The following is a 12,500-nucleotide window of genomic DNA, read 5'->3' on the forward strand; positions in this document are numbered from 1 at the left end:
GAGACCTAAATAAAGGAAGCAGAAAAAAAGAGTTAAGAAATTTTCAAGCCTATAATCCTAGCACTGTGGAAGGCCAAGGTGGGAGGATCACTTGAAGCCAGGAGTTTGAGACCATCCTGAGCAAGAGTGAGACCCCTGTCTCTACAAAAAATAGAAAAAGTTAGCTGGGTGTGGTGGGCCACACCCGTAGTCCCAGCTACTCGGGAGGCTGAGGCAGGAGGATCGCTTGAGCCCAGGAGTCTGAGGTTGCAGTGAGTTGTGATGACCTCACCGCACTCTAGCCCTCAAGACAGGGCAAGACACTGTCTCAAAAAAAATTTTGGTTTTTAAACATCTATACACAAAAGAGAAATTGTGATTTTAAAAACTCATTTGAAACTACAAAATTTGAAAAAAAATTTCAAATTTTCTTCTCTCTTCACAGAAAGGAATCCAAGGTAGTTCTTCTCCACAATGTCACGCTCCTGCCCGTGGCCTGGCGGATCTCCAGCCTGGAGCACCTGGGCGATGACTTCACCGTGTCCATGATGCAGGGCATCATCCCCTCCAAGGCCGAGTATGGCCTGCACGTGCACTTCCAGCCCACCAAGCCAGTCAACATCAGGAAGGCTATCCGGTTGGAGGTGAGGCTTCACACGTCTACAGACTTGGTTAGCACATTGGGTTCACACACACACACACACACACACACACACGGCCTCCCATCTGATCCCCGTTTGATATCCCAGCCCATAATATCTTGCTGTGCACACAACCACAAGCTCCATACAGGCAGTATTGCTCGAGGCTGATTTCCCAGGGCCATGACCAGAGCACCCAATCAATGTGGAATGGATGAAGGAAATCAGTGACATTACTGTACCTAGGTAAGCATTAGACACCGATCAGATTGCCATCTCGGTAAATGTCATCCTTCACCCTGTTACCCCCAGCCCACTGATCTCTGCACAGGCACAGGTCTCTGCGCAAGGGACCGAGGCCCATGGCTGGTGTAGGGGCTTGGAGTCCCCTCACTTTGCCAGCTTCATCCTGCAGTTGCTGGATCACAGGGCACCCGGGGCTCAGGAGGCAGGCAGCAAGTGGACACTTGGAGAGATCATTGTGACAGCTGTTCTCCAACTGCTACAGAAAGATTTCTGTATTGTAACAACCGTTGTGACCATCTCTGTGTGTCCCAGCCAAACAGCAGCCTGACTAGGGCTCTGCACGAAGCAGAGTGGGTCTCCCTCAGGCCCCCACGTCATATTCCTTCAACGTCCACAGGAGGAAATGCCTTACTTTCCAGTCTCTTTGGAAAGCATGCCACTGAACTGGTTTTATTTTATTTGTATACCTCTTAAATTGTCCCTCCTATTTTCCTCAATTATAAAATTTGATCTCCGCCTCCCCCCAGTGGGGAAGCAAAGGAAGTAGAATGCTCTGGGTACTTGGCATCCATCAGGGGAAGGCACTATATAAACTCACTGAGCCCGTCTTGCCGTCTCTGCCACAGGCTGAGCAGCCAGAGAGGGAAGGTAAACCCAAGTCTGTCCAGTGTGCTCTTTGAGACACTGTCAAAGTCAGATGAAAGACATGATGGAAATCCTGAATTAAAATTTGACTTTGGTGACAGCCAGAGATTTCCCCTTTTGCACCCAAAGCACAAGTAATGAGAAGTTGGTGACGTAGGTTTTCAACTGGGGGCCTCAGCAGCCAGGCAGGTGGGTTCCATGCAGACCCAGGAGGGCTGAGCCCCAACCTGCCAGCACTTTCCCTTGACAAACGGACCCTCCAGCACCTCCTGGTTGGCCCCAAGAGCCAACAGTTGAGTTGGGCTGACAGCTGCACCAGTTCAGAGGTGCTCAGGACAGCAAGAGAGGGACCACCCATGGGCATGGCCACGGGGGTCAGTGCGCAGCTGGCGCCAGGGGTCTTAGCAGTAATCATCGATGTTCACATAAATAAAACATTTGACTTTTCCAAACAGTAAACACTTATTTTATATGAAAAATCTAGCACTTTTTCCACAGGTTGAGTCACAAAGAGCAGAACGATCAGATTTATAAAATGAGTAGAGCAAGGATGACTTCGAGTATACACTCTTCCATTTCAACTGTCAGAACAACGCTCTTCAGATTTATTTGATTTAAAAGTTCAAAAACAAAAACCGCTTTTTTGCAATGTCTACCCACAGCCCAAACCTCAGTAGTGTAGCAACAATCATGCAAATAATGTAAACCCGGTAGAAGCACACAACAAAAAACACAGTCTCTTACCCTCATTCCGGCATCGTCTACACCAAGAGTGTTATGAGAAGCACTAATCCCGCCAAACGCTTAGTGAAAATAAAAGACCCACGGCTCAATACATTTCAAAAACACCCCCTACCATGTCCCCTTCGTTAAACCAACTGCATGTTACATATCTCAGGCTCCAAGCACCTCATGGATCTTGCTTTTACTGAAGAATTTCTCTTACCCTGACAGGTCTTAGATCCAGAAAATCTTGTTGGCATTGTTCAGATTGAAAATATCCCGGTCTTTGCAGAGTCGTACGACATTGCCTTGGACATCACCTTCCCCAAAGGTCTGTTGAGCCCTTCAAGGAAAGGGTGCTTAGAAGTTGTGTCTTTTCCTGTAGTGTATTTCTGTGTAGAGAAAGGCTAGTGTGTTGTTAGTATCGTGGTGGTTGGGGGCGGGGAGGAGACAATTGCAGGACAACAGTGATGTGAGCCCCAGAGCAATGCTAGCAACGTTACTCCACATCATAATTTTTCCAGTTGAAGATAGCAAGGGGGGGCCATAAATATAAAATTTGCAGAGCTCTTTCCTGAGCAGTCATTTGATAGTAAACACCCCCCTTCCTGTCTGTGTTACTTTTCTGTCACTGCCATAACAAATTGCCACAAACTTTCTAGCTTAAAACAACACAAATTTATTCTCTTCCAGCTCTGTAGGTCTCACAGGGCTAAAATCAAGGTGTCAGCAGGCCTGTGTTCCTTTCTGGAAGCTCTGGGGGAGAATCCATTACCCTTCCCGGCTTCTAGAGGCTGCCCAAGTCTTCCTGGGTCACAGTCCCCTTCCCCTGTCTTCAGAGCCAGCCAGGCCCGGCCAAGTCCTCCTCATGCCGCCGCCTCTGGGTCTCCTCTTTCTGCCTCCCTTTTCCACTCCTAAGGACCCTTGTGATTAGACTGGGCCCACCCAGATAATCCCAATTAATCTCTGTATTTTAAAGTCAGCTGGGTAATTCCGTCTGCTACTTTAATTCCCCCCTGCCATGCAAGGTAGCGTATGCACTTGTTCCGGGGAATAGGATGGCTGGAGTGGGGGTGCGCAGCTGTTGTTCTGTCCAGCACACTTGCCCTGACACCCGAGGGGTCGCAGCTGTCCCTCTAGCACGCGACTCTCCACCGCCCCTCCGTCCCCCGATGGTCCCCTTCTCAGCGAGAGTCATAGGATGTGAGAGCTACATCTTCGCTCAGACACCAGTAGTCAAACGTACAAAGATCCTTTATGGCAGCATTGTTTATAATAATGAAAAGTTGGAAATAACCTAAAGGTCTACCAATAAGGGAATAATAGTATTATGGGACCAATATTATAAATTACGGAACTGCCATATCATAGAATATTATGCAGCCACTAGTATCACATTTATGAGGAGTTTTTAATGATTTGGGGAGATGTAATGCTATGTAAAACAATACAAATGTATGTGTCATAGCCCAACTGTGTAAATTATACACTTTAAACAAATATTTTTTAAAATACTTGAATGTTTAGTTGATGGTAGACATGAAGGGACAACGATCCTAGGGTGGAATCCAGAGGGGGCCGCCTTGTTGACCTGGGCCAAGAGCAGTGTCTGTCGTTTGTTTGCCAAAACTCAATGACTTGAGGCTTTTCTAGCCACAGTGTCTGCAGAAAGCAAATCCTCTGCACTTGGCACCTTGGGTTTTCCACGTGAGCTTCAGTGGGACCCTGCCTCTCCATCCCCCGCCCACTCCCCCCTCCCCACTCGGCCCGGCCTCTGCAGGAGCTGAAGGAGGCCTGGACTTCGGGACCACGAAGGTCATGGAGGAGGTGAAGCAGCCCCTGCAGCTGAAGAACCGTGGCAGATACGAGATCATGTTCAGGTGACCCAAATCCCACCCACTCAGGCGGAGAACCGGGAAACGTCTTGGAGATTTTTTAAAGGAAATCATAAGAACCATCTCTACTTTTGGCCTCCCTTGGCTTCAGATGAATGGAGTTTCAGCTGCTAAGAGCTCCCAACTCTGCAGCTTACCAGAGACCTTTCAGGGCCCTCTGGATGCACCTGGAGCCACAGGGGTCTGGGGTGGAGAAAGAGACCAGGGGGAAGTGGGGGGATCGTGGGGGGCGGGAGGAGGCCCGGGGCATGGGAGGAGAGACTGGAGAGGGGGGACCTGGCCTCAAGCTGTCTGTCCTGCCGGCTGCCAGCTCTTACCTGCTTTACAAGGTGCTCTTCTGCACAAGATTTCATGTGAAGAAAGAGTTTTCCTTTTTTTTTTTTTTTTTTTTAATTTTAAAAACCATCATATTATAGAATCCAAGTAGTGTCTTGGCAGAATACAGCTCCAGCTGGGGCTCATCCCTTGAGATTAAAAATGAAGCATAGGATCAGGGAGGCCCCTCAGGCTCAGGCCTAGTCCATTTCTATGAAAGGCGATCCTCCCCCAGAAGAATTCACAGTTGACAACAGGACTTCCCCCCTGCTGACTTGGAAGAAATTCAGTGTATTCATGATAACATGATAATGCACACCTTTAATGCCTGATACTTGGGAGGCTGAGGTGTAAGGATCGCTTGAGGCCAGGAGTTCAAGTTGAGCCAACAACATAGCAAGACCTAATCTCTTAAAAAAAAAAAAGAAAGAAAGAAAGAAAGAAAGAAAGAAAGAAAGAAAGAAAGAAAAGAATGCTAAAATTAAAGAGTTCCCACCTCCATACTACCATTGAAACTATAAATTAAAATAAGTGAATATAAATAAAGACAAAAAAAAAACAGAAAAAAGACCACTGTCGCTTTGGAATTAGCACTAAGTGGAATCTTGCCTGTTTGTGAATTTCGTTTTAGATTATGACAGGGGCATTAACTCTACTCTTTTAAGTTGCATGGAATGGAGTCACCTCAGGCTGAAACAGGTGATCAGGGGTTCATGGAAAGAACGTGCAGGGAAGCGAGGAAGCACAGGCATGCAAGCAATTGATCCACCAGGTCTCCTAGAGCGTGGGGGTGACATTCAGACCCCCACAGAAATTTCAGGTGTCCCACCTCTGCTTACGGTCCTTGTGCCTACTCTGGTCCCTCTGCCAGTCTTGTGAGGCAGCTTCTCTCTGTGTTCTTGCTTCACCCCTGTCGGGCCATGACTCCCCTTCCTAGTGCGTCTGTAGCATGGCTTCTGCCCCACCCTCCCCTTTCTCTCCTTAGACCCCTGGTTTCTGTGTCACTTTTCCCTCTGTGTGTACCGCTTTCAGTCTCAGACAGAGAGAGTCAGAGAGAGAGTGTTTAGGTGGTCCTTTTTCAGTATCAGGTGTCCCTGTTGGACACAGATCTCCTTTGAGGGCCCCTCTTGACCATGGGATAGAGGACAGCTATCTTCACCTCAAGCATCAATCCCTGGTCCAGTCACTCCTGCTAAGGAGGGGAGGTCACAGAGTAAAAAGCACAGTGGACACTTCTGGGCATAGTGGTTAACCGGGAGAGGCAGGAGACGTGGCAGGCACTCAGCCCTCCTCTCTCGTGTCTTGAGTTCCCTGGATAATGACTTAAACTGACTCTTTATTCTTGTCTTTCAGCTTTTCTGTGGACTCTGTAGGGATTTTGACAACAAATATAAATTCCATGATCTCAGTACAACCCAAAAAGGGTTCACTGACCACAGCAGAAAAACCTACAAATGTCCAAGTACACTTTCGTGCAACAAAGGAAGTGAAGATCGAGCACCAGCCCATTCTGCGCTGTCAGGTAAGACAGCTCAAAGGGAGACGGTGACCTGATGGCAGGATTGTGGGCCTCCTGTTGAAAAGGATACTTAATCTCATCCATGCTCCAGGGGGGAAGGGAGGGCTGGCCTGGGTGGCATAAGATAGGATCCACCGGGGTTTGGTCCCAACTAGCAAGCATTGGTGGGTCAGGTGGGAGGTGTGCAAAGTCATCAGAAATAGAGACAGAGAGGAAATGTGTCCCGAAGTCTTTGGGGAGCATCAGAGACAACGAAGCTGAGTTCAGTCATCAATGCTAGAGACGAGTAGGGAACTGAAAACAGGAGGAAAGGTTGGTCCACGGTGACCCTTGGCTGGTACATAGTGAGCTCTGTGTTAGTGTTTGCTGGTATTGTTGTTGATGCACTAATACAAAGATAGTGAAATCAAGAACTTGGCTTCATGTCAGTGATGAAAATAGGGAATGAAGTAGACAATCACAGGAATTCTGTAGCTATACCGGTGGCTGACATCTTCCTAATTCTTTTTCCCTTTCTAGATTATTGAGCCCAGTATGGGAGGAGGAGGTGAGATCATTGCCAGCATCCCAATTAAGATTTCTGTGAATGCGGTGTACTCCAAGTACAACATCAGCCCTTCCTCTATCATCAACTTTGGAGCTTTGATCTGTGGCACTCGTAAAAGCATCTGCTTCACCATAGAAAACCAAGGTGTTACTGACTTCAAGTATGCCCTTTTTAGGATGACAGGGGAGAACACTATTTATCAAAAGAAAGGGTAAGATGAGTATGTACTTAACTTATTCTATTCCCCGGTTAATTCATGCTTTATATTTTACAAAGAACTTTCCTATGTCTTATTTAAATCCACCCAATCCTCTTTTGTGGGTTAGGTCACTAAGACATTAGAAATGGCTGGTCCAAGATTCTGCAGGAAATCACCAGTAGAGCTTGGTTCTGAACCCACATCTTCTGACTCCAGATTTTAGACTTTTTCTGTCAAATACATGATAAATTTTAGTTGAACACAAGCAAAAGTCTTCTGCTTAGGATTTCGTCTGCTGTCCTAGTGCCTCTGGGGTGCTGAAGGACTGACAGGATCGTTGTCGTATCCGTCATTCTGTAGGATGTCAAGAGACTGTTATAACAGCAAGAAATTGTCGCTGTGCTTCATGATGGGGGACGGCAAAGGCTACCCGGGGCACGTGGAGGAGATAAAGTGGGGCGATGCCTCAGTCTACCAGGGAATGTTATCGTCTTCTTCCCATGAAGACACTTTGACAACAGCTACCTTAATAGTTAGAGTGCTTTTGGCTCCCACTCGGCTGTCCTATTCTTTTTGGGAAAATTAGGACTGGTTTTACCAATTCCCAAGACACTTCTAACTTAATTTGGACTTTCTAGTTAATTGCTTTAAGCCAGACATACAGCTTTACATTGTTTGTAATCTTTTCTATTTTCGTGGCTGTCCTTTTCTGTATTGGCAAAGTTTGAACATATTAAGAAATACGGAGTTAAATTGTCTAAAGTCTCTTTTTTCCAAATTCAATTTCAACCTAATTTCTTACATTTATTTTATAATAATTTAGTAATGTTTGCAATGATTGTAACTTAGTTGTGTTTTGCTTTAAATTGTTTTTTGTTTTAATTTATTTTTATCTTAGCATGCACAACTTCGTGTAAAACATGCAAAAGGGGGTTGAATTTCAGGTGTGCTGATCATTAAGCAAGTGAATGGTTGAGCATTTTAAAAGTTTAAGACTCACCTCAAATACATTGGAATATTTTAGGTGAATTGATCTCTAACTAATTATTGGGTAAACTAGCTTCAAGGGAAGTGAGCAGTTACCAAAACTTATATTTGAACTATTGCTTATCCTGAACCTTAAAGAGAACATGACCCTAAATGTGAAGAAAGAGAACAGAGTTTAATCTATTTTCCATTTCATTTTTTTAAAATGAGATTAGGTAGAAGATTTGACGTCCACAAATAATTTGCCATACACTGCTTTCCGGTGAACTCAAGTAGGCATTTAAAAATTATTTGCTTGTAGTAATTTTCAATGTCTTTATAAATCATAGCTATTACAGTAAGTATAATGACTGTATAGTTTCTTTCCAATTATTAAACGAGTTTGGTCAGTGATTAGCAAGCGAACTGTGCCACTCTGATGGGCAAAGAAAGGCCCCTCCCCCCATTCCTAGAAGGGACCCTGCAAGCAGAAAGACAGGTGGCATCTAATGTCACCACCCAATCCGAGGGTGTACTCTTGCTTCTTTAATCAGAGCCAGCCACATCAGACATGCGAGATCCCGGGAGAGCGACACCTTCTACAGGGGCGGCCTTTCCAAAGGAGCCAAATTCTCTGACACGATGCAGAAAGACATAACCATCACAAGCCAGGTGAGTGCCCTTTTCCTTGTCACAGGAACCCAGGGAGGCCACCTCTCCACTAGCCCTCACCACCAAATACCTCCCTGGGATAACAGGATTGGAATCTACTGTGGCAAGAATGTTAAGAAATTATTTTTGAAATGTCATGTTCATTGTAAGCTAAGGTGTCATGACTTTTTCATTTGAGTATCCTTTGCTTCAAAACTGTCATTGGCTCCCCATTACCTTAAAATTGTTTCAACTCTTCATACATATTTTAATCAAAAAACCTTTTGTTTATAAGAAACAGCCTATCCAGCCTAAATAAAAGGAGATTTGAGGACTTCTGCTTCTGGTAAGATCAAAGAGACATACTTTTCTCTATTCTTCCTAATACAGCTAAAAACCCTGGACGTCTAAAACAAACTTCAGACTCTGAAAAGTAGAGAGAGGAATCCAGGCCTGCTGGGGTCTTTGCAGCCCAAGGGAATAGTAGCAAGGTTTCTGGCTCCTTAGCTTTCTTTTTCTTCATGTGTCCTTCAGACTGGGTGCAATCCTGAAATATCGACAGACACAGACAAAAAGCCCCAACACAAGCCTATTCCCACTAGTCCAAGGAGCAGGAAAGGGGTGGCCTAGAAAGACAGAAAACTTTTAGACAATAACTGTCCTACTCCAGCCAAACATCAAAGAAAAAGCTCTAGTCCCACCCCACCCCGTTTGCAAAGGCCAATTAGGGAGTCTAGATTCCACCCTCTCCAGGCTGTCATGAGGTACCCCAACCCCCTGGCCAGGGTGGTGTCAGAGAAGGGTGAGTAAGACACCAAGACTTTCATTCCCACTAGCCAGGGACAAGAGCCCCTCCCTCCAGCCACTGTGTTTATGGAGACACTCCATGGAAAGCCTTGGCTTCCACCCAACCCAGTGGTAATGACACGTCCCTCCCCTTCCCCTGCTGGAACGGTGTCACAGGACCTCTCCATCCCGCGTGGCACCAGTGGAACAGTAGCAAGGCACTCTCACCCCTCCCCACCAGGGAGGTATTCGTTGAGGACTAGTGGGGAACTGGGACACCCACCCCTGCCAAGCAGTCACAAGTCCAAGTGAGGAGTCTGGGCTGCCACCTTAGTTCCCTCCTTCCCTGCCAGAAAAGTGTCAGAAAGCCAGCTCAAACAGAAGGCTTAACTAAGACCCAGAGTCTCATAACATAATACCCAAAATGTCCAGGGTTCAATTGCACATCACTCTTCCTACCAAGAACCAGGAAGATATCAAACAGAAGGAAAACAGACAAATGCTAGATGCCAACATTGAGCTGACAGAGGTGTTAAAATTATCTGAAAAAGAAACCAACATAAAAATGCTTCAATGAGCGATTATAAACATGCTTGGAAAAAAATTTAAAAATAGTCTCAGCAAAGAAAGAGAAGGTAGAAGAACCAAATGGAAATTGGAAAATAAATAACCAAAATTTAAAATTCAAGGGCTGGGTTCAACAACAGAATGGAGGGGACAGAGGAAAGAATCAGTGACTTTGAAGACAGATGACAGGAATTCTTGTGTTTGTTTCCTATTGCTCCCTTAACAAATTACCACCAATTTAGTGTCTTAAAAAAATACAAATTTTTTATCTTGCAATTTTGTAGGATCAGAAGTGCTAAAATCAAGATGTTGGCAGGGCTATGTTCTTTTCTGGAGACTTCAGGGAAGAATTCCTTTCCTTGCCTTTTCCAGCTTTTGAGGCTGCCCATATTCCTTGGCTCGTGGTCCCTTTCCACCATCTCCAAAGCCAGCAATAGTGGGTCAAGTCCTTCTCACATCAGCCTCCTCATAGTCACATCTCCCTCTAACATTCTTCCATATTTAAGGACCCTTGTGATTACATTGGGCCCGTGATAATCCAAGATAATCTCCCCATCGGAAGGTTCTTAATTTAATCAAATCAACAGTCCCTTTGCCGATACCGTGCACTTATATCGCCCCCGGGGTGGGGAGGCAACACTAACCACCTTGCTGATTTCTGCTGAGGTTTCCAGATCTAGCAGGAGGCCCCGCACAAATCCCAGCTGCCAGAGGTTTTGCACAAACCCAACTGCCAGAGTACGAATCCAGTGAGACAGAACACTGGCACGAGTCAGGCAAAGCCAACTTATCACTCACAGATAGGCAGCAAGAACATACAGAAGCCTAGGATTCGTGGTGAGATGGTCCCTTTAGGCTCAAGAAAGCTGCCCGGGGCAGATGGAGTCTTTTCTGTGCATACCCCACTTTGTACCGCATCTGGGGTACCCCAAAAGCATTCTGGCCTGGGTTTTATACCACAGAGAAACTTGGCTCTCTGAGCTAATTGCAGGGCATCCTGTTCTAGGAGGGATGAAGACAAAGCCGGGGCTATTCCGGAGAGTTCCTCTTTGTCTTAGGGCACTGCATTCTCAGCACATTCTACAGTTATCCTGAAGACTACAAGCGGGAGGGGGAAGAGCCAGTCAGCTAAGGCACCAACATCCTTTGCCAGATGCTGTGCTACTTGCTTCACACCTATTCTTGAAGCCCCCAGAAAGCCCTGGGGTAAGAGCTTTAGCCCCATTTTATAGATAAATAAACTGAGACTCAGAGAAGTAAATTGTCCAAAATAAACCATTAATATATAACAGGACTGGGGCTGCAAATGCAGGAGTATCTGACCCAAATGCCCATAATCATAATCACTATTCCATTCCGCACCCTCTGCTCGTGATCCCCACCTGGATGGAGAAGTGTTGTACGATGTGGAAACCGTCTGTCCCCTCAAACCCTCGGATCACACATGACTGGTCAGAAGGAATGTGCCTGGAAGGAGGTACTCCAAGAGGAGGAGCGCAGGGGCCAGAGAGTGCCTGTGGGGAAGGCCCCCTTTCCCTTCTCCACCCCGTCTCACAGCCCTGGCGGAAGGTCTCAGACTCTGTCACCCATGCTGCCTCCATCCCTCTTCCTTCTCGCCCTTGTGCTGCAGGCCCGCTTCTCCCACGGCATGTTTACCGTGTACCCCGGGTTTGGCTCCATCTCTTCTGGCGGACAGCAGGTCATCACTGTTGACTGTGTGGCTGACCCCGTGGGAAGGTGTGAGGAGCTTATAGCCATTGATATCTCCGACCGAGACCCGGGAGACCAGCCTTCTGGCATTCCCTACACTCTGTTGGCTGAGGCCTGTCTCCCAGGTACTGGCCACTCACTTTGAACAGTACCATTCACCAGACTTGCATTTGTAATACCCCTTCCCCTTCAGGCAAGTTTCTCCAAAGATGTCTAGCAAATGTGGCTGGGCTGCTTCCTTGGGACCTTAGAACTTCCTCTAGTGTCTTCAGCCATATTTTTCCAAGGCATGCATACCTAGGAGAGGACGTGCAGCTTCAAACTCCTGGCCTCCTCGAGTCTGGGCCTGGATTCTCAGATGACTAGTGTTATCTGAGAATCATGGTGACATGGCTGTGGCACAGAACACAAAGTGGGCCAGATGCCTCCTTCCTTCCAAAGCCCACCCTAGATCTCAGATCTTACCATTGGGAGCAAAAGGCCGATTGGGATATGGCAACCAGCAAGAACAGTACAAAAGAGGAAGACAGGATAGAATTTGTCCCCTCACTCACACTCCCTTGTGTGAATTCCCTTACCTCTCTGTGATTCTCCCTTGTGAAAATCCAAAGCTCCAAATTAGGAATTACGGAGCCAGGACTCTGGCCATGGGGCAGTGTCTCACAGTCTTCCCTTCACTCCCCAGCCTTTGTGACTGACGACAATGCCTCGATATTTGAGGAGCACCAGATGTGTACCAGCCCCAACCTACACCACATCCTGCAGACCATAGAGAGTGGGGGGCTGTTCGTGGAGGATGAGAATAAGTTCATCTTCTGCAATGTCCTGGTGGGCCATCAGGCCAAGGCTCGATTCAAGATCAGCAATGTGGGCAAGATCGCCTGTGATGTCAACATTGTAGTTAAGCCTGTCTCCACCAAGGTAAAAAGCTCCAAGTGGCCCAAGCCCAGCATGGCTGGCATAAAGCCAGGGCAAGAGGTCCAGGAAGCCACTGCTCTGGGGCCTCGAGACATGAGTGGGAACGATCTGGCTCTTGGGCCCTGCTAGAAGTTATGTGCGGTAACTGGGCAGTGTCCCCTAGGCCAAGGGCCATACATTTGTCCCAGTGTGT

General features: G+C 46.8%; 1 protein-coding gene across 1 annotated transcript in view; it reads left to right on the forward strand.

Annotated features, from left to right (window-relative positions):
* The window catches only part of HYDIN (HYDIN axonemal central pair apparatus protein), a 304,337-nt gene that overhangs the window by 240,225 nt on the left and 51,612 nt on the right, over positions 1-12,500 (forward strand). Inside the window, exons 53-60 of the mRNA XM_069456333.1 lie at positions 425-623; positions 2,466-2,565; positions 4,015-4,114; positions 5,798-5,966; positions 6,483-6,721; positions 8,230-8,347; positions 11,310-11,514; positions 12,075-12,310. Coding sequence (XP_069312434.1) covers positions 425-623; positions 2,466-2,565; positions 4,015-4,114; positions 5,798-5,966; positions 6,483-6,721; positions 8,230-8,347; positions 11,310-11,514; positions 12,075-12,310 — 1,366 coding nt within the window. The remainder of the gene's footprint in view (positions 1-424; positions 624-2,465; positions 2,566-4,014; positions 4,115-5,797; positions 5,967-6,482; positions 6,722-8,229; positions 8,348-11,309; positions 11,515-12,074; positions 12,311-12,500) is intronic.

The sequence above is a fragment of the Eulemur rufifrons genome, chromosome 23, assembly GCF_041146395.1.
Source record: "Eulemur rufifrons isolate Redbay chromosome 23, OSU_ERuf_1, whole genome shotgun sequence".
Taxonomy (NCBI): Eukaryota; Metazoa; Chordata; class Mammalia; order Primates; family Lemuridae; genus Eulemur; species Eulemur rufifrons.